Source organism: Carassius carassius, chromosome 12 (genome assembly GCF_963082965.1).
Source record: "Carassius carassius chromosome 12, fCarCar2.1, whole genome shotgun sequence".
NCBI lineage: Eukaryota > Metazoa > Chordata > Actinopteri > Cypriniformes > Cyprinidae > Carassius > Carassius carassius.
In genome coordinates, this window is record NC_081766.1 from 31,343,118 (window position 1) to 31,365,713 (window position 22,596).

At 40.0% G+C, this 22,596-nt stretch overlaps 1 protein-coding gene across 2 annotated transcripts in view; it reads right to left on the minus strand.

Moving 5' to 3' along the window:
• The window catches only part of prkag2b (protein kinase, AMP-activated, gamma 2 non-catalytic subunit b), a 34,605-nt gene that overhangs the window by 6,293 nt on the left and 5,716 nt on the right, over nt 1–22,596 (minus strand). The window contains exons 3-6 of one of the 2 annotated variants that reach the window (XM_059564120.1): nt 13,386–13,632; nt 3,237–3,448; nt 1,705–1,756; nt 1,049–1,158 (exon numbers count right to left, since the gene is read on the minus strand). In XM_059564120.1, the coding sequence (XP_059420103.1) occupies nt 1,049–1,158; nt 1,705–1,756; nt 3,237–3,448; nt 13,386–13,632 (621 nt within the window). Of the gene's footprint in view, nt 1–1,048; nt 1,159–1,704; nt 1,757–3,236; nt 3,449–8,091; nt 8,580–13,385; nt 13,633–22,596 lie in introns of those variants that run through there. The other variant, XM_059564121.1, reaches the window with a different exon arrangement.

Consider the following 22,596-nt stretch of genomic DNA (forward strand, 5'->3'; position numbering starts at 1 on the left):
AAAGATGTTCAAAGACGTATGTGTTACTTTTTTAGTAGATTCTGGATTATTTGAAATGATCATGTGGCTTAGTAAAGGGTTCATTCTTCATTTGACTTAAATAATGTGTGCAATTTCTAATAAATTATCGACCAACCGGAACCCAGTGGTTTTGTTTAATGACTAATGCTATAATTTGCCAAATTATGGACCCGGCACCCATCATTTCTAACAAAAATTCTCTCTCTCATTTTTTTCACCAACCCATCAGTTATCAATTAAAAATTAACTTGCATTTCAATATAAAGGCAGTTCACATACATTTCAAGTTATGGCCCATGTACATTATATCACAATCCAGACAAAAAACCTCCTGATTTCAGAAACTTTAATTCACAAACAAGTACAATAAGTATATCAGCCTAAGCATAAAATCCCACTGATGGTCTCGTTTCTGAGCTTTTATTATTTTTAACTGGCCCTCAGCCCAAGGAAAGTCAACAGGTTAATGGTGTAAACCCCAAATCTAATGACGGCACATACCTGCACATGATTACTGATCAACCCTGACAAACCTAGCTTTATGACTGTGTCCCAAACACTTCAAAGAGATCCCATCCATTTCAGTCACCAACTAAGATTTATTTACTGATCGAACATTAACCACAATCACTTACACATCATGTGTTTAAACTACAACTGGGAAGCAAAACTGAAACAAGTATGTTCAGAAAAGCATACTACCATTCCTTCTATGTAATCGAATGACTTAAACAATATACAATAAAGTGAGCTGCATGGAATATTGTATTGCAATGCATTCAACTTGACCACTTCTAGTGTGATGAATGGACTAGATGCAACTACAGCTGTGCTGATGTGACAATACAACATACTACTGTCTCCAATGTGTTTCATGGAATAATTCCTAAACTATATATAACCACATACAGAGTTAACATTAGTATGCAGTATGTAGTAAGATCCCGTCCCATTCTGAACATAACACAAAGCTCCACACCCAAATCTTTTCACTTTCTGTTCTTGTGTTAGACAACAGAAGATGTACCTGTAATGTAGTGTCAAAGACCACTAGTTTGGAACTGGTGGGGATGAGGTCATAGCACTTGTGTGATTTCATAAAGCGCATGTAAATATCACTGTCTGGCTCTTCAGCAGCTGAAAACAGAGAAGAAATCGGCAGAATCATTAGCATTAGAATCATTTGCAATCTCTAACACTTCCAAGAGAGCACATGTACGTCTGCAAGATGCAGATGAGCAACACTCTGAAAAATCTGTCTTGTAGATGTAAATGCAGACATTAAATAGACGTCTCTGTGATGTACGTGTGCTATCAGGGTTAAAAATGGGACAAATGTTTTGCATACCCTGATAGCACAGGTACATCTAGGAGACGTCTATTTGACATCTGCAAGACGTATTTTTAGAGTGTTTGCTCATCTGCAATACGTCTATAGGATGTTTCCTATCAGATGTCAAAATATTCCAAATATTCCAGATTAAAACAAATGAAAGATGTATGTGTGTTATCTGGGTAAAACTTTAAAATCTATTCATTTTTTAAAACAAAATTAAATACAATGTTATAAAATAATACAAAAACACTACATACAGCAAACCTATATTTAAGAACAGGCTGCAAATTCAATTTAGTCACCAACCATAAACTTGCAAACAAGCAAGCATAAGTATAATCATTTACCTTCATTATCAAGTTCAAGTTTTTCCAGCATGCCTTCAGCAAGTACGCAGCTCTGAAACACCAAAGACACGGGCTGATGGGATCATCAACAATCACTTACTTCAAGTCAGTAAAACCCTGTTAAATCCTATGGAGTGGTAGTGTCCATTTTTATAGATCTGCTTATCTGCAGACAATCAGTCTGGTCACCACATAGGAAGCAGCTTGATCTGAAGAGCTTTCACTCACAGATTCATTACGCGCAGTGGTGAAATATTAATAGACGGACGCCCCCGCAAAGGTCGAGTCTGTTTCACGTCAGTTTTCAGAGCGCATAAAAACATCAATTTTAAACATCACGAGCTCGTGAGCCAATGATCGCAGTTTAAGTCACAGGAAATAAGGTACTTTCTATTTTTAGGTATTTAATCAAACCAGCGAATCTTCCAAAATTCTTTTGTAATCCTGACTGTTCCATCCACAAAAACTAATAAATGAACAGCGTAGATTACTCAAAGTAGGGTGTTTCATCAAGAACGGGCACTACTTCTGGTCCTGTGAAAAATCTCTAAGGACACACTTTTACACTTTTACAACGAGTGAATTTAGTTGTCTGTTAGTAAAGTCCAACATTCTGTGGTGGAAATTGTAAACATTTTTGGAATAAAATAACGTTAGCTTGTTAAAAATGAAATCATTGAGTATATATTATTTAAAATAAATGTTTATTCACAGCTTGTTAACTGTAGGTTATCATAGATTTGAGAATGTGGATTGATTAATAGTTTTATAATAGGTTGGCAGATTTTATGTTTACATTTGAGTCTGCGACAGGTCTAAAAGAATCTATAAAAGTCACCTGAAAATTATCAAAGCTAAAAAACAAAAATACAATATAGTTTTAATGTGATCTCCATTTATACTTGTTTGTTTTAATAAATTGAATAATAAAAATTATTAGGGCTCTATATCCTGCCGTTGCAACTTTACACGTAACTCTAACATTTTAACTTTCCATAATATAAAATACTTTGCAATGGGCTTCATTTACGAACTGTCCCGCAAATACCGTACTTTTCAAAAATTTCCACATATTTTTCACAGATTGTCTTTACGGATATGCAAGTAGAACAAACTATGCACAGTTGTTGAACTTTGTTAATTTTATATTAATGGGTAACAGGCGACAAGTCACCTGTGCAAAATATAAAGTCACAATTATGAAAAGGTCAATAATGCCTGTACGTGACCTCAGTTGCTGCATCAGACAGAGCTCAGATATATTACTGATGCAAATATAACTGGCTAAAATATATATAAATGTAAAAATTAAACAAGAAAAAGCTTTACATACTTAACAATTTGTTCTGATCGAAATACATCAACCTGAATGTTAAGTGAAGAAAATGAGCGAGCGGTTTTGTCTTTTTAAGAAATATGCAGTTGGTTGATTGAAGGTGCCACTAAAGGAGTAAAAATGACTTTGCTACTCTATGGGTCAAGTGTAAGCTGTAGTAAACCCCAAAAAAGAGCGCGTGAAGTTGTTCACTCACCTGGCGTGAGGTAGAGTTAAAGGTGTACGAGGCGATGGGTGGTTTGGTGGTGGAGGAGCTCAGGCTGAAGCGCTGGCCTGTGTCAGGAGGAGACGAGAGAGAGCGGGAGCGGCGTTCCTCCACGTGTCCCGCAGGACTGGGGCTCTCCACAGAGAAGAGCGGTGGAGCGGGACTCTGTGTCGGGGTGCTGGGGGGGGTGGACAGCCCAGAGCCTGTGAAACACATCAGTACAGAACTGAATTTGCATAGTGGATTCTGTTCAGGAATCATAATTCTGATGTGAAACTAGCATGGCCTGAAATTATATATTTGTTGCATAATAGTGTTCCTGTAGCTCAAGTGGTAGAGCATTGCGTTATCAAGGTTGGGGGTTCGATTCCCCGGGAACACATGATAGGTAAAAATTGATAATGCACTGTAAGTCGCTTTGGATAAAAGCATCTGTTAAATGCATAAATTTAATAGGAATGAATAGCAGAGAAAAGCCAGAACATAGATGATATCTCTTCTGATATTTGATCTATCTTATTTATCGTCCGCTAGCTTTCCTACCACAGATTGGCTTCTAGGTGATGTTGTGAAACTGGTCTTCGTAACAGATGCTACATTCTGCCAGGACTGGTCAAATAATCATGACACCACAAAAAATAGACAGCTGCACTGACCAATATCTGTCAATCAAGACCAGGATTCATAAGAAGAGTACAGTGTACTGAATCAGTTAGAAGGGAACCATGTTCCTCTGCTTCGCTCCCACAACAACATCACAAAAGAAATGACACTGAATAACAGAGGTTATAATTCTTCACACTTAAAAGAGTATTTTATCCTTCAAAGCCCAAGCATAAATGATAGTATCCTATCTCATAAGTATTCGAGAAATTGTTTCTGCTTTGTAAACAATATTGAAATCCATAATTGATATAATGTTGAAAAAAATGCTTACATTATTATTATTATTATTATTATGTATTATGTTCATGAAATAAGTCTCTTATGCTCACCAAGAGTGCTTTTATTGTATCAAAAAGTAAAAACGGTAATATTACTGTAAAAGAGTTATATTGTGAAATATTATTACAATTTAAAATGTTTTCTATTTTAAAATGTAATTTATGTTTGTGATGATCAGCATCATTACTCCAGTCTTTAGTGTCATATGATCCTTCAGAAATCAGTTTAATATGCTGTTTTGCTGCTCACAAAACATTTATTATTTATGAACAGTAAGTAAAATAATATAGTAAAACAAAATTATATATATATATATATATATATATATATATATATAATTAAAAGCCAAAGTTGTGGATACAGCACTTAAAAGCAGAAGAGCTGAGCTTATCAATTTTTTTTTTAAAGCACATTCATTTAAAAATAAAAAAATCAGTACAAACCCATTTATTATTTGGGCTTTAAAGTTATCCAAGTGGTTCTTTTTGAAGTAGGAATAGCATTCCTTTTTAATGAACATCTGGTTTTGTGACCAACATCCACCAATGTCCTTCTCGTGAGTGGAGTTTGCTTCATGTCAACAGTCCTGTTTTGGTAACCTTGCACGTATCATGCAAAAGACTTAATGTAAGTGCAATTCTAAATTATTTTCTGAGATAATCAAAATTTGCACAAATGTGGTTTATACAGCTCGACTCATCTATAACGCAGAACATTCTTTTGATTCAGTGTTACTATAGAGTTAATAATTAATGTTTAGAGCTTGATTCATCAGAGATACATCAGTAAACAGGTGTGTCTCATATGACAGGCCTCACATAACCTCTCATGTACTGCATGACACAGCACATGCACAGATATATTACTGAACCAGCTAATACTCCATAGCACGATCAAAAGCACATATGCTCTGAGGAATCTTTAGATCTGAAGGATGATTTGAATATCTGTATATTTTCATTTAGCTTAGAGTTGAAGCAATTGGGCATATTCAGCTCAGGACACTATTGATGAATCTCTGCTATCAAGGCATTTGGCTATAGCATGTCACTATGCTTCATCTACAGACGTCAAAAGCGTCAAAGCGTTCTGTGTTGGACTGGCAGATGTGCATGGTTTGGGCTGTATGCAAGTGATTCAGAAGACTGGTATCCATCATTAGACTAAAAGACAATATGGTTTCATGTATGGAATGCACTGTTGTAATCAATTAGTTTACTGTAGACACGATTAGCCCTGGCAAGCCTTCTCGCTGTGTTGAGGAGGTCAGGCTGGCATTAATTAATGCTGGTGTCCCAGTAGCTAATTTTCAGCTGTTCATCATTCATTAACTTGATTTACATAGTCCAAGAATCAGATTGACCTCTCAGTGGGTGGGTATTAACAGCCCCAGCTGGGTGTTGATGGCCCTGTCTTCACACCAAAAACATCCAACTTGCCTTGATATTATCGTTCAGTCAGTAGTACAGACTCGTGGTCTTGGCAGTGACCAATAAGTGGATAGAGGTCAGAGTAAGTCATGTAATCAGTTATTCCTATTCCAGGCTTAATTTTTGAGTGTGATTCACATATTGACTATTTTGGTAACACTTTAGCATAGGGTGCAATTCACACTAATAACTAGTTGCTTATTAGCATGTCTATTATTAACATATTGGCTGTTTATTAGTGTTTATAAAGTACATATAATGCATGCCATCCATAATCCTACCCAATACCCTAAACTTAATAACTACCTTATAAACTATTAATAAGCAGCAAATAAGGAGTTAATTGAGGCAAAAGTCATAGTTAATGGTTAGTTAATAGTGAGAATTGGACCCTAAAATAAAGTGTGACCACTATTTTTTTTCTGAAATTGTGCCCTCTTCTTGACACTAAAATTGAATTATAAAGGGGTAGTTCGCCCAATAATATACATTTTATTATCATTTTTATTCCCTTGTTTCATTCCAAACCTTCTGTGGAACACAACAGAAGATAATGTATTTAGAAAAATGTCTCAAGTGTATTTCGGACTTGAAATAGTTAACTATTGCGCATCATTGCATTATACAGTATATTGCCCAGTGCTATCAAATTTTACCTGTACTTTTCAGACTATAAAGTCAAAACGAGCACTGTTTACGTGAATGTCTAATGCATGTGAATAATTACTAGGCTCATGACTGAGTGACTGTTGCAACGCATCTAGCTGTAACATTTAAACTGCATTGTTTCACATTGTACAAGTTTGGCATAGCAATGTGGCGTCAATGCTGCAAAAGCAGGTGCTAACCCAGCTTCAGGGTTTCATAAGGTAAAAAGCTCCTCAGTTACCAGTCTTAAATATTCCTTTAGCTGGGGTTAAAATTAGCATGAAATCAAAATGGACAATTCTTATATTTTATGGAATATTGCATGAGATCACAGCAATAGCAAACAGCAATGGTCCAATCCATTTCTATTATAGTATACTTTGGGATTAATTCATCACGTTGGCGGTTGACAAACAGAAAGCTGCTTAGTTTGAATTTCTTGACTTGCTTGACTTCTGTGGGAGCAGTTCTTCATGCATCGCTACATATTGAAAATTGACCTTTTTACCTGCCGAATGTGTCCAATACCTTAGGCTGTCCTTCATAACATGTCCTGTTCCGCCCTCTAGGATACTGGCAGATGGTACGCTATCTGAAGGATGCTTGTTGGATGAAGGTACAGTACAGTAACTCCCCAATATCACTTTCTATTACACTTGGACCAAAAATACACTTCTCAAATAAAGTATATGTGAGTAGTTATCAGTAAAGACCAATATGCGTGCACGAGAACATGACTTTGGGATCCTAACTATCTTATGACATTCAGCCAGATTTAACCATCTGGCTTAGACCTGTTTTGGTGTGTTGTTGAGTTAGCTTCTTATTTTAGCCTTGCCACTGCTACACATTCCACAAGGGCAGATAACACTCACTCACGGGCCTTACAGAGTGTATGCTAGGACTCAGATCAGTTTGACTCCATTTCAAACTGTGAGGGATTCTGGATTTTCACTATTTGATGGCATCATTTGCCATTAAACCTGAAGGATGAATGCTTTTGTTAATTCAGTTCAGGTTTAATGATGCAATGATATAGGCTAGTTTGAAAGCTGTCCACAAATCCTTTGACCCATTTGAAGAAATAAATGCCATCTAATTGTGTGCTTGCTATTTGAGTAACTGACACGCTACAAATGAGAACGTTCATATCATCACAATCCAGCATGATATTCCACACACGCATAACTTAATAACTATATTAACCAAATTTAAACAAGAAGACAATTGAGTAACATGCTTCCAACTGCTGGAACTTGAGAGACGGAGGCTTCCGTGGCTCTTATTCAGCAAATAATCCACGTCAGAGTCAAGTCAGGAAACATACTGACTAATGGATACATGACATCCCTAATGGAACCCACTGTCACATTTTTTGTTTGCGTGTCTGTGACAAAGGCATCAGCTGAAGGCTTCAGGGTCAACCCTGAACCAAAGTAGCCAAGTGATTAACAGACTTACATAATACGCAGTGCAACATAGACCATTCCAGCAAGCCTACTGTGATTTCCTTTCCCTCTACACTGGAACGTCTAGGCCATCTATTTTAATGATCTTGACATATGAAAACAGTAGCCAAGTCAACAGACCATGAATGATCGATCCAGTTCAAACAACAATTTGTGTCATTGCACTTTATGCAACACATACATATACTGAACATATCTGATGTACTGAGACTATTGAGTACTGGTGAACAACAGTCAATTCCTGTCTCATAACAGCACAAGGCAGACTGGAACATTCCACCAACAGAGAGATATCAATACTATTATGTCTAGCTGACGGCTTTATACAGAGACATATCCTGATTAGTATCTTACCAGACAAACATGCCGATTCTGTCTGCCGTCTCCCAGTGAGCAGCTCCTCGTCATGGCGCTTCTCAGTCCGACGCAAACTACCAAACCTCTTCATGGGAACCAGCAGGCCTCACGTCCGGCCTGAAGATCAACCATACCCTCCCGACTAAAGCAAAGACACGATACAGAGATCCTGTTCTGATAACAGAGAACTCAACACCAAGTGAAGCCAAAGCCAATGTACAGGATTCCAGAAGAGGTTCTCGTTCTCAATGATGATGGATAGCTGTACCTTCAGAAGTGTCTCCTATAGATATTTCTGACAGTTTCTTTGTTCTACACAGATGCCACCTGTCCTGGCATTGAATGCATTCCAGTGCTATTGATTCCCACGAAACACACAATGCAGTCCGTCACTTGTGTCAGTTGAGCAGACCCTGCTGATGAAAGGCAGACTTGCTTATGGCCCCCAGTGCTGCAGATTGTCTCAGAAGTGATGCCTCTCTTCCCTTTTCTATCTGCACTCTCTCTCTCTTCTCGCCTTTTCTCTCCTCCTCCCGTTCTCTCTCTCCCTCTCACCAGCGTGAAGCCCTGCCCTCTCTGTAGGAAACTGTCAGGTGCAGCTGTGTGTCTCTTTAAAATAGCATACATGGCAGGAAGCTGTAAAAGGAGACCAGGCAACACAAGCCACCAACACTTTTGGTTCAGTTCTCCACACAGTTTTTTCTTTTTGCTCTACCTCTGAACTTCCATATAGACAGTTCATTTCTTTTACTCTGCTACTCTTATTTTACCCATCAGTCTTTGTGTCACCCTTTCATCCAATATTCCCGGTATTTCTGAAACTTTATGCAGTGCCATCCATCCATCATTCAAACTGCATGTAAGGTCTCAGAGATGCTGGAGCTTATTTTGACTCTAATATATTTTATAAGCTCTTCATGAGTTCTCACATGGTAAAAATACCACCATATGTAAAGCCGGGGTGTGCAGTCCATAAGCTGTGAATACTCTGCATACCCAAGCCATTTGAGAATAATATGTTTCGGGACTGGCTAAATATTTTTATTACTATAAATTCCCTTACATTATAAAATGTTGGGAATACAAATGTAACAGTCTGTAAATTATTTCTTTGCCTAACGATGCAATTTCTGCTAATCTGTGACAGTTATGGAGGGATTCGTGTGAGCGGATCCACAGATTTGGCGTCTAAACTTTATTGCTAATAATCATTATTACTGTTGCACGTTCTTATTGTTTTGTTGGCATTTGGGTGATTTCATGTGCAAAAAAATGGTCCTCAAATCGCTCACCCAAGTGGAAAAATATTCTGTTGCTGCCAGATCTCTGTTACTGATAATCTCATTGTATTTGCACAACTAACTCATATTAAACTCATAATAAATAATAAATAAACTGCATATTTTCATGTTTTGTCAAGCAAAGCAAATTTTGAAAGTCCACTGAAAACATATCTTAATTTTTTTTTTGGCATAGAACATAGGTACATGTTATGTGACAACATGCTTGAGCAAACTAATCAAAGTGAAGATTAGCTTTTTATATGTGTGTATATATGTGTGTGTAAGGAAATGTGGGAAAGCACTGCCATGAATTACTTCAGCCTTAAATTTAATTAGAGCTCCGTGTCTCTGTGGTGTCTGATTCCTGGTGTTTACACCCCGCCTCAGACTGAGAGAATAAAGATGTCTATAACTGAAGATTCAGTGGACAAACAAAGCAGGTCATATTTATTCCATGGATCAATGTCTGTCTTACTACCAGATACAACACAACTGTGTTTATCTGACCCCTCAAACTAGAATAATGTGATATAAGATGATTGTTAGACTCACAGTGCCTCCTTGTGGGTAAAGGAGATCGCTGAAACACGTTTGAAGATCAAACTGAATTAATTTCTCCATTATATCATATATAAGTATAACATGTATGATTAAAGAGAAGTGGAGCAGGTTAAACATGATATGACATGAGATTAGGTTATCTCAGTGCATGCAGCAGCTCAAGTTTCATATTATTCAAATAAACTGTACAAAGACAATGATCAGCATAAGTCTATGAAAAGAGCTCTTGACAATTTAAAATGGCTCTAAAGATTTTGGCAATGAAGGAGGTCACGTCCTGAGACCTTTTGGCAAAACGAGGCAAAGGAAACCGACTTCGGAAGAGCCCTTAATTGGAGAACAATCTGGAAACATGGCCAAAAATGTTTAGGTACATTTTGTTTGGTTGAGTATGGCACACAGTAAAAGGCACTCAGTCTCTAACATTGGATGGATTTCTGGAATATTCTTCTCACTGAGACAAACTAACCTCCTCATACTATTAGGACAGATTGACTCACTGCTCTTTCTAAGGGTGTAGACTTTTTAACCACCACATTTCTTAAGAGAATCCAAAGATTTTCATGTCTTGAAAACTTTTCATTTAGAAATTAAAGTTGTAATTAATGAATAAAAGAGTTTCTCTCAAGATCAATGGATTGTAGTGACTTTGTGAGCCATTGCCATGAAAATATCACATTTATAAAAAAATAATAAAAAAACGGTAATCTTGCAAATTGTTATTACAATGTAAAATAATGGTTTCTATTTTAATATCCTTTAAAATATTATTTATTTCTGTGATGGAAAGCTGGGTTTTCCAACAGTTGTGCTGCCAAATATTTTTTTGGAAACTGCTATACTTTTTTCCGGATTCTTTGATGAATAAAAAGTTAAGAAGAACAGCATTTATTCAAAATATAAAACTTTTCTAACAATATAAATATTTGTTATCACTGGAACACATCCTTGCTGAATAAAAGTTTTAATATCTTTCAAAAAAATCAAGAAAACTGACCCCAAACTTTTGAACTGTAGTGTATATTGTTAGAAAATATTATTTTAAATAAATGCTTTTCTTTTTAAGTTTTTATTCATCATAGAATCCTGAAAGAAAGTATCAAGGGTTCCAAAAAAATATGAAGCAGCTCAACAGTTTCCAACACTAATAATAAATCATCATATTTTCATGATTTCTGAAGATCATGTGACACTGAAGACTGGAGGAATGATGCTGAAATTTCAGCTGTGCATCACAGAAATAAATGACATTTTAATGTAAATTAAAATAGAAAATGTTTATTATACATTGTTATACTTTCTCCTGTATTTTTGATCAAATAAATGCAGGCTTGGTGAGCAGAAGAAACTCCTGTAAAAAACATAAAAAATAGTTCTGATGCCAAAATTTTGAACACTAGTGTATGTTGAAAAGGGGTTTTCGAGCATCAAAACAATAAAAGTTTAATTCAGCTTTAACTTAGTTTTTGTTTTCCCCCTGTAAATTAGAATGTGTCCTGTTTAATATATATTTTTTTCTAAGTAAGAAATAATGACAATCACACATATTTACCATTTAAATTTTGTATAACAATAGTTTATATACCAAAAAAAGTCTTGTCAAGAATATTTAGAACAAGATTCCATAGATGGCATTAAAACACTGTATTTAAGGATCACAGTGCAGCACACAAAACGTATTCAATGTCATTTTAAATCTTTAAAAAGTTTTACCCATTTGTCAGCAAGATGTTTTTAATTATTTGAAATATAATACAACTTAGTATGAACACTATTCTTACCCATACACAAGTTACAGTATACAGCATAACATTTTGGGTACATATTTCTTGACAGTGTTATCATTAATAAATTGAAAATGATAAGATCTGATATTGTAAAGTAATATCAAAGTGTTTAAATCCTGCTATTGGAAGACAAAGCTATCATTAAATAAGCAATCCCCCTCCCCCATTATTAGAGCTGTAGGGGGATAAAACTATCAAAAACAAGGAGGGAGGTTTGTTAGTCTTTGGTTTAGGAATAATATATGAAATACGCAGCAGATTTTGGAACTAACATGAGGAAAACTGAGCAGTTCTGTTAATCAGCCACATGGGCACAATCTCTGCAACGAAACAACTAACACTTGAAACCAGACTCAGAAGGGGCTGTGTTTTTCGTCATGCTTTTAATTCGTTGACTCTGACATACCCAACCTGCAATTCTCTTTGATTTGAAAAATGTCTGCTGAATGAGAAATGTAAACGAGTTAAATAAAGCTGCATCAATGCCAGAAAGAAGTAGGCCTCTTAAAGGGAAAGTTCTCCAAAAATAAAATAAATACAATTCTGTCGTCATTTACTCATTTACCCTCATGTTGTTCCAAACCCAAATGACTTACTTTCTTCTGCTGAACACAACAGATATCTTGAAGAACATTTGACCGCATTGTTTTGCATTGAATCGACAAAATAATACCTTTTTTCTGAATATCTTCTTTTATGTTCCACAGGAGAAAGACAGTCATACAGGTTTTGGAAGACATGAGGGTCTGTAAATAATGACAGCATTTGATTTGGCTATAGTTCACCCTTTAAAACCTGACATCAACAACAAATATAACTAAGTGATACATTTATGAGGAATGATAATAGAGGCAATGATGTTAAAAGCAAAATCTGCAATTTCGTAGGATGCTGTTTTTACTTTATCTTACAAAAAATGAAACACAATAAATCTGTGAATATCCCCAAATCTATATTGGTTTAATATATATTGGTACATTAATATTTGATTCCTTCTTGATACTGACATGCAGTTTAATCAGAGCAGCAAGCCGAAAGAAACTGCTTTACATAAGGATGATTTAGGAGTTGTATTTATTTTAAGATATTGATTCTCTATTAAAAACCTGGTTCTCCTAGCATTACTGTTGCATGAATTCTGAAACTGACCTGTAAATCCTTTATCCTCACTCAAGTCATTTCCTGGCCATCACTAGACTCTGACTAGAGAAACAATGATGAGGGCTCATGTCTGTGCCTCATTATCTATCAAACTGCTTGATGTGCACATTAGATCTGCACAATTTGGTCTAATAGCATGCACTCTAGTCATTAAAAATCAAAGGCTAGAAACCCCAAATCATAATCATACCACTTCCTGTTCTGATGATTTCAAATTGAGTCAACATAGGAACTCAAACTCTGTTAAAAGTTGCCTTTGATCCCTGATCAGCTTCCCCATAACCATTACAACATAAGTGAAGATGCAATTGTTTTCGGTGTTAACTGCTGTCTTACTCTACAGCATGCTTGGCTGAAACTGGGACCAAAATACTTCATATAGTCCTCATAAACAGACCATAATATGATATGTTTCAGTGGGCAGAAATACATAACTCAAAATACAAAAACAGCAAAGACACAGAACATGCGAGTGTATATCAACAGACTTGTGTCTCACCTTTTCTAGATTTGGAGAAGAGCTTGATGCTGGCAGGGGCTGTGCTGGACGAGGAGCGGAAGATACCACTGAAACTGAGACGGTGGGGAGATTTGGGAGGTGAGTCCTGGCGAGATGATGGTGGACGTGGGAAGATGGTTTTAGGAGTGCCTGGACTGGTCCTGGGACATATGGGAGCTGAAGCTGGGGTACAGGGCTGGCTGGAAGGAGGCTTCAAACATGGGCTAGCCGAGTCACTTCTGTCACCCTGAGAGGAAAAAGCAAAGAAAATGTGTCACAGTGTCTGGGTTGTGTTCCCTGGGTTTCCACTAGGTGTCCTCAGTTCCCACAGTGTTTATCATTTATCACTTCCTGTCTCCTTATTTGGTCACCTTCCTCCTTGTTTAGTTAATTGATTGTTTCCCACCTGTCTCCTGTTTCCCCATCATCCTTTTGTGTATTTATACCTGGTCTGTCTGAGTCTTAGTCACGGAGTCCTTGTTTAATGTTAAATGTTAATTCATGTCCGTCAATGCCTTGCCTTGCCTTGCCTTGCCTTGCCTTGCCTTGCCTTGCCTTGCCTTGCCTTGCCTTGCCTTGCCTTGCCTTGCCTTGCCTTGCCTTGCCTTGCCTTGCCTTGCCTTGCCTTGCCTTGCCTTGCCTTGTTTATGTTATGTTTGGATTTACTGGTTTTGACCCTGCCTGGACTGTGTATTCTCTTTGGATTACCCCTTATTAAAGACATACTCGCAATTGGTTCTCTCTCCTGTGTTTTCCATAACACCGAACGTGACAGAAGGACTCCGTCACTGCAAGAGCCAGCGGTATGTCGGCTTATGTCTCCTCCCCAGCCACAGTGCGGGAGAGGAGTGGATTTGAAGGAACTCGCCTGGTGGTTTTCCGGGGAACCAGAGGAGGTCGCCGAGGAGGGAGTGGTCGAGAGGATACTCAGCACCGCTCTCAACCAGGGCCGCCCTTCGACCCGGGGCTCGTGTGGGATGGATTAGAGCCACCGTCTCACCATGGCGGACGGAGAGGAGAGAGGAAGCGCACGTCCGCCTCAGTGGCGTCACTGCCCATGATGGCCGCTAGTCCAGCGCCACGAGGCAGGATGGACGCCAACACAGCACCACAACCCAAGGCGATCACGAGTCCAGCGCCACGGTGCAAGATGGCCGCCAGCTCAGCGCCAACGCCCAAGAGGGTCGCTGACTCATTCTTGGACTATTTCGCTACGCTGTCCAAGATCCTAGAGATTCCCAAGACGGTTGACGTCATGGCTGCTGAGCCAGCGCCACAGCACAAGATGGCCGCCAGCACAGAGCCACAGCACAAGATGGCCGCCAGCCCAGAGCCACAGCACAAGATGGCCGCCAGCCCAGCGCCACAGCACAAGATGGCCGCCAGCCCAGCGCCACAGCACAAGATGGCCGCCAGCCCAGCGCCACAGCACAAGATGGCCGCCAGCCCAGCGCCACAGCACAAGATGGCCGCCAGCCCAGCGCCACAGCACAAGATGGCCGCCAGCCCAGCGCCACAGCACAAGATGGCCGCCAGCCCAGCGCCACAGCACAAGATGGCCGCCAGCCCAGCGCCACAGCACAAGATGGCCGCCAGCTTGCAACCAGAGCACAAGATGGCCGACTCAACGCCTGAGTCTCCAGACAAGGTGTCACCGACTCGCCAAAATAGAGGGCGGAGGAGGAGGAGACAGGCGTCTACCGTTCCTCAAAGCCCAGAGGACGTTCCCGAGGTGGTGCCCGATGCTGTTCCGGAGACCGAGGCGGTGCCCGATGCTGTTCCGGAGACCGAGGCGGTGCCCGATGCTGTTCCGGAGACCGAGGCGGTGCCCGATGCTGTTCCGGAGGCCGAGGCGGTGCCCGATGCTGTTCCGGAGGCCGAGGCGGTGCCCGATGCGGTTCCGGAGGCCGAGGCGGTGCCCGATGCGGTTCCGGAGGCCGAGGCGGTGCCCGAGGCCGAGGCGGTGCCCGATGCTGTTCCGGAGGCCGAGGCGGTGCCCGATGCTGTTCCGGAGGCCGAGGCGGTGCCCGATGCTGTTCCGGAGGCCGAGGCGGTGCCCGATGCTGTTCCGGAGGCCGAGGCGGTGCCCGATGCCGAGGCGGTGCCCGATGCTGTTCCGGAGGCCGAGGCGGTGCCCGATGCCGAGGCGGTGCCCGATGTTGTTCCGGAGGCCGAGGCGGTGCCCGATGCTGTTCCGGAGGCCGAGGCGGTGCCCGATGCCGAGGCGGGACCCGATGCTGTTCCGGAGGCCGAGGCGGGACCCGATGCTGTTCCGGAGGCCGAGGCGGGGCCCGATGCTGTTCCGGAGGCCGAGGCGGTGCCCGATGCGGTTCCGGAGGCCGAGGCGGTGCCCGATGCGGTTCCGGAGGCCGAGGCGGTGCCCGATGCCGAGGTGGAGGCCGAGGCGGTGCCCGATGCCGAGGTGGAGGCCATTCCCGATGCGGTGTCCGAGGCCGCTCCCGATGCGGTGCCCGAGGCCGCTCCCGAGGCCGTGACCGAGGCCGCTCCCGAGGCCGTGACCGAGGCAGTGCCCGAGTCCGTTCCAGAGGCGGTGCCCGAAGCCGAGGCGTCTCAAGTCTCCACAGGCAGTCCAGAGTCGAGTCAGGTTCCAGTTGACCCTCCAGAGGCGAGTCAGGGGCCAGTGAACTCTCCAGAGTCGAGTCAGGGGCCAGTGACCTCTCCAGAGTCAGGGCCAGTCACCGTTGAACTTTCAGAGTTAAGTCAAGTCACTGGGTGGTCTGCTGCTCCGCCCTGTTGGACTCCGGCATCGACCACAGGGGCGTGGTGGTCATCTGCTCCACCCTGGAGGACTCTGGCCTTGACCACAAGGGTGTGGTGGTCTTCCGCTCCGCCCTGGGGGGCTTCCGCTCTGACCACACGGACGTGGTGGTCTTCCGTTCCGCCCTGGGGGGCGTTTGCCCTGACTACACGGTTGTGGTGGTCTTCCGCTCCGCCCTGGAGGACTCTGGCCTTGACCACAAGGGTGTGGTGGTCTTCTGCTCCGCCCTGGGGGGCTTCATGTTGTTTTTTTTTTTCTCCTTTTGTTTTTGTGTTAATGTCGGTCCCTGTTCCTTTCTGTTAGTCTGGCCCTCCGTCCCTCCCCCTGAGCCTCCACCTGTCCGCCTCCCTCCTGGTCTCTGTTTTGTGTCTGTCTTGGAGCGTCTGGGAGCCGCTCCTTAGTAAGGGGGTACTGTCACAGTGTCTGGGTTGTGTTCCCTGGGTTTCCACTAGGTGTCCTCAGTTCCCACAGTGTTTATCATTTATCACTTCCTGTCTCCTTATTTGGTCACCTTCCTCCTTGTTTAGTTAATTGATTGTTTCCCACCTGTCTCCTGTTTCCCCATCATCCTTTTGTGTATTTATACCTGGTCTGTCTGAGTCTTAGTCACGGAGTCCTTGTTTAATGTTAAATGTTAATTCATGTCCGTCAATGCCTTGCCTTGCCTTGCCTTGTTTATGTTATGTTTGGATTTACCGGTTTTGACCCTGCCTGGACTGTGTATTCTCTTTGGATTACCCCTTATTAAAGACATACTCGCAATTGGTTCTCTCTCCTGTGTTTTCCATAACACCGAACGTGACAAAATGGTAGAAGAGAAATGATCCATGTAGATCCTGCTGATGTAAGATAATTTTATCTTGCCAAATTCAAAATGTGTCATTATAAAGTCAAATCAACCAATTTCTGAGCCATTTGTAATTTACTATATGCAACTGAACTTTTGCCTTAAATCACTGATCAATCCTGCCATAGCAGCTGTTGCTGTCTGCCAAATTAAGTTTTAGCTATTTTCCGATGCAAGTCTTTGTTATACTATATTATGTGTTTTTTACACAGAATTTTGTTATTCCAAAATATGGCAGATAAAAGATTTTTTGCAGCGTCACATTTCTTTGTATCCCATGTAAGAATAATAGAGTGCATTAGTGCCTGCCCACAATAGTTCAGTAAGTATTATTAATTTTTTTTTTCAAAAAGTAATTGTTAAGACATTACAAGCCATAAGCCAAACCAACCTGCTATGAGGTGAATCACAACTTTACAAACAATTATTTTTGCGCTCTATGTGACGTTATGAAAAAACATGTTTGACTGAGGAACAGTAACTAAGTGGGCGGAGCTTAACAGTGTGCAAAATATACAGGAAATTACATTAGCACAGTCAGCTGATTCTATAACACTCAGCATGATATCTCCAGCATTATCTGGCCACTCGTTTGAAGTTTAAGACTTCTGAATCAGGCAGAATTAGCCTTGCAATGTCAGAAAAAAGAAGCAGGAATGAAGTGCTTCAAAGTATTGTTGTGATAACAGAGGGTAGAACAGGATGAGAATGTCACTAGATCAGCATACTACTTGAAAAAAGCAAGACGAAGTCAAAGCATTGCACAACACAATTTTGTGAATATATGGAAAAGAAAAAACTTGAAACATGAAAATGTCAGCATATTAACTATTGAAAAGCTTTGTGTGGCTGAACTTAGTACACAAAGCCACACCTGAATGCAAGCTATGTTTTCTCATACTTCATTCCACAATGGACAATCAGTTTTAAGTGAAGCCGGCAGTGAGCCTTGTGCCCTAAAAGTTAGTATTTCAAAGCGTTGACCTTCAACTCTTTGGCAAACACTTAGATTGTTTATTTGTTGATGTGCCAGTTCACTAGGCTGATGTTGCTTCACAGGCTGTTTTCACTAGCCCAGCTCTGTTTGGTTTTGATTACAAGAGGAAGGGCAGGCGTCACCTTCCAGCTTAGCTCTGAGTGGGTGAGATATAAATATATATATATATATATATATATATATATATATATATATATATTATATGTTGGAAAATAATAAAATGTGAAAACATCCCAGAGCATAAATCCTTTTTATAGGCACTGTATGTTTGGCACAGTTAAGTCAAGTTTAATATTAGACCGTATCACATCAACAAGGCAAATAAATATAAAAGTAATTAGAGTTAGCTGTAATCTGGCAATAAATAATTCAGAACTACTTATGCATGGGTCGACCATTTCACTCTGACCTTCATTTAACAAATGCTGCCATTCATACAATTCAATTAGAAATCCTGGCACATGCCGAAGTTTCCTTCCATTTAATTACTGCCATCGTTTTTTCCATTTCTGTGCAAAATCATCCGTAGGGATAAAGAAAGCATTTAAAATGTTGAATCTGAAACAACAGAACAGCATGTGTACAGAAAGTTTGCCTCGCCTTTTATTCATGACCAACGTTTATAAGTCAATCAAACCACAGAGCTAGTATAGACAGCACACTCCCACTCTTTTCTTTACTAACAAACCTTGTCTTCATTGCTCAAGTGCATGTTTAGTCAAGTCAGCTGTATTTCTGTGTAATATAATCCATGGTGTAACAATCCACACATCCGTCCTTCAAACTGCACCTGCAAAGGCTCTGCTCCAAAACCCTTTGTCATAGTCTTGCTCTACTGTCTACATACAACAGAGGCTTTATAAGTGAAGTGACTGATTTGGAATGCTCTACATATTACACTTTATATAGTGCATATGTTTCCTTCTGGAGCATCAGTGAATGTTTTAACCTTTTTTAATAGTTGTGTTTGAGTTCCTCAATTGTCCTCCTCAGTGTGAAAAGATGTATCTCAAAATCATACAGTCAATGCTGGAAAGGGTTCAAATATGCAAAGATGCTGGAAAACTGAAGAATCTGCAGGACCTTAAAGATTTTTCTGGAGAAAAGTTCTCAGTTTAACTGTTCAGAAGAATCAAGGGACTCATGCACAACCATCACAAAACAGAAAGACAGTCGTGGATCATCAGGTAACAGCACACAGTATTAAGATCCAAGGGTTCCCAAACTTTTGAATGGGGTTATTTCAATAAATTCATTTTTTTTTTCTTGTGGACTAAATGTAAACATCTTTTATGTACAATATCTTACTTAGGACAGTACTAAATAAAAAATAACATGCGTTTAGTATGATCTCTCTTATTTTTTGAAAATTATTCACATTTTCACAGATTCTGCAAGGGGGTGCCCAAACTTTCGAGCCCCACTGTAAAGCAATATAAATATTTCACAGTTAATTAAATTACATACAATTATATATACAGTTAACAAAGAAACATACATTCTAATATGTTAATAATATATATATATATGATTAATTTTTATGGTATTATATGTAGCAATCATACATGTCAAAAATATAACTTTTAGTTATATACTGTATGTGCAAAACATACAGGTGCTGGTCATATAATTATCATCAAAAAGTTGATTTATTTCACTAATTCCATTCAAAAAGTGAAACTTATATATTATATTGATTCAACACACACAGACTGATATATTTCAAATGTTTATTTCTTTTAATTTTGATGTTTATAACTGACAACTAAGGAAAATCCCAAATTCAGGATCTCAGAAAATTAGAATATTACTTAAGACCAATACAAAGAAAGGATTTTTAGAAATCTTGGCCAACTGAAAAGAATGAACATAAAAAGTATGAGCATGTACAGCACTCAATACTTAGTTGGGGCTCCTTTTGCCTGAATTACTGCAGCAATGCGGTGTGGCATGGAGTCGATCAGTCTGTGGCACTGCTCAGGTGTTATGAGAGCCCAGGTTGCTCTGATAGTGGCCTTCAGCTCTTCTGCATTCTTGGGTCCGGCATATCGCATCTTCCTCTTCACAATACCCCATAGATTTTCTATGGAGTTAAGGTCAGGCGAGTTTGCTGGCCAATTAAGAACAGGGATACCATGGTCCTTAAACCAGGTACTGGTAGCTTTGGCACTGTGTGCAGGTGCCAAGTCCTGTTGGAAAATGAAATCTGCATCTACATAAAGTTGGTCAGCAGCAGGAAGCAAGAAAGTGCTCTAAAACTTCCTGGTATACAGCTGTGTTGACCTTGGACCTCAGAAAACACGTGGACCAACACCAACAGATGACATGGCACCGCAAACCATCACTGACTGGAAACTTTACACTGGACCTCAAGCAATGTGGATTGTGTGCCTCTCCTCCAGACTCTGGGACCCTGATATCCAAAGGAAATGCAAAATTTACTTTCATCAGAGCACATAACTTTGGACCACTCAGCAGCAGTCCAGTCTATTTTGAAGCGAGACGCTTCTGACGCTGTCTGTTGTTCAAGAGTGGCTTGACATAAGGAATGCGACAGCTGAAACCCATGTCTTGCATACGTCTGTGTGTAGTGGTTCTTGAAGCACTGACTCCAGCAGCAGTCCACTCTTTGTGAATCTACCCCACATTTATTAATGGGTTTTGTTTCACAATCCTCTCCAGGGTGCGGTTATCCCTATTGCTTGTACACTTCTTTCTACCACATCTTTTCCTTCCCTTTGCCTCTCTATTAATGTGCTTGGACACAGAGCTCTGTGAACAGCCAGCCTCTTTTGCAATGACCTTTTGTGTCTTGCCCTCCTTGTGCAAGGTGTCAATGGCCGTCTTTTGGACAACTGTCAAGTCAGCAGTCTTCCCCATGATTGTTTAGCCTACAGAACTAAGGTGTTTCTCAATGTCAAGGAAGGATCCTCGGAAGCCAGTATTTCGAGGATGCTACGTCATCGACATCCGGCGAAGGACTGTTCCAATGTCAAGGATCCTCGGAATTTCTACCAAGGACTGAGTCCTTCGTTCGAAGAATATCCCATACACAGGAAAGGATGCATATGTGTATCCTTCGCGCTCTTCACGCTCTCAAATCACCCACAATCCTATGCGCGCAGCTTTGCTATCTTGTTCAAAAATTCAAAAATGTCGAACGTTAGCGGTTTTTATTTACGTTACCAAACATTTGTTATAACTCTAGTAAATATAAGTAAAGTTTAACGTTTAAATGCCAGTACAAATTACTACCATATTGATATTGTAAATTATACAAATACAAATGGTTAACTGAACCGGACCTGTCATTTAACAATTGGTTGCGTCAACGGCATTTCTTTTATAAATAACTAGTTAAGTTGTCCAAAGTAATTTAACGATACCATTCACAGCGTTATTCAAACGGACCTTTTCACTGACGTAATGACGCAATTACGTGCACTTGCTAGCCTGTTCCATTTACGTGTTCTCCGAATGCTTAAGAGGAGTCTCGCCTAGCCTCTGAAGGAAGTGACTTGGAAGGACCAGTCCTGCCAAGGAAGTATCCTTGACATTGAGAAACGCTTCTAGACTGAGAGACCATTTAAAGGCTTTGCAGGTGTTTTGAGTTAATTAGCTGATTAGAGTGTGGCACCAGGTGTCTTCAAATATTGAACCTTTTCACAATATTCAAATTTTCTGATACTGAATTTGGGATTTTCCTTAATTGTCAGTTATAATCATCAAAATTAAAAGAAATAAACATTTGAAATATAACAGTCTGTGTGTAAGGAAAGAATATATACACAAGTTTCACTTTTTGAATGGAATTAGTGAAATAAATCAACTTTTTGATGATTTTCTAATTATATGACCAGCACCTGTATATGTTTACTTATATATTATCAACGTGTATTGATGGGATTTAGAATGGATATACATATACATGACATATATGTCCAAAATGTACAACCCGAATTTCGGAAAAGTTGGGACGTTTTTAAAATTTTAATAAAATGAAAACTAAAGGAATTTCAAATCACATGAGCCAATATTTTATTCACAATAGAACATAGATAACGTAGCAAATGTTTAAACTGAGAAATTTTACACTTTTATCCACTTAATTAGCTCATTTAAAATTTAATGCCTGCTACAGGTCTCAAAAAAGTTGGCACGGGGGCAACAAATGGCTAAAAAAGCAAGCAGTTTTGAAAAGATTCAGCTGGGAGAACATCTAGTGATTAATTAAGTTAATTGATATCAGGTCTGTAACATGATTAGCTATAAAAGCTTTGTCTTAGAGAAGCAGAGTCTCTCAGAAGTAAAGATGGGCAGAGGCTCTCCAATCTGTGAAAGACTGCGTAAAAAAATTGTGGAAAACTTTAAAAACAATGTTCATCAACGTCAAATTGCAAAGGCTTTGCAAATCTCATCATCTACAGTGCATAACATCATCAAAAGATTCAGAGAAACGGGAGAAATCTCTGTGTGTAAGGGACAAGGCCGGAGACCTTTATTGGATGCCCGTGGTCTTCGGGCTCTCAGACGACACTGCATCACTCATCGGCATGATTGTGTCAATGACATTACTAAATGGGCCCAG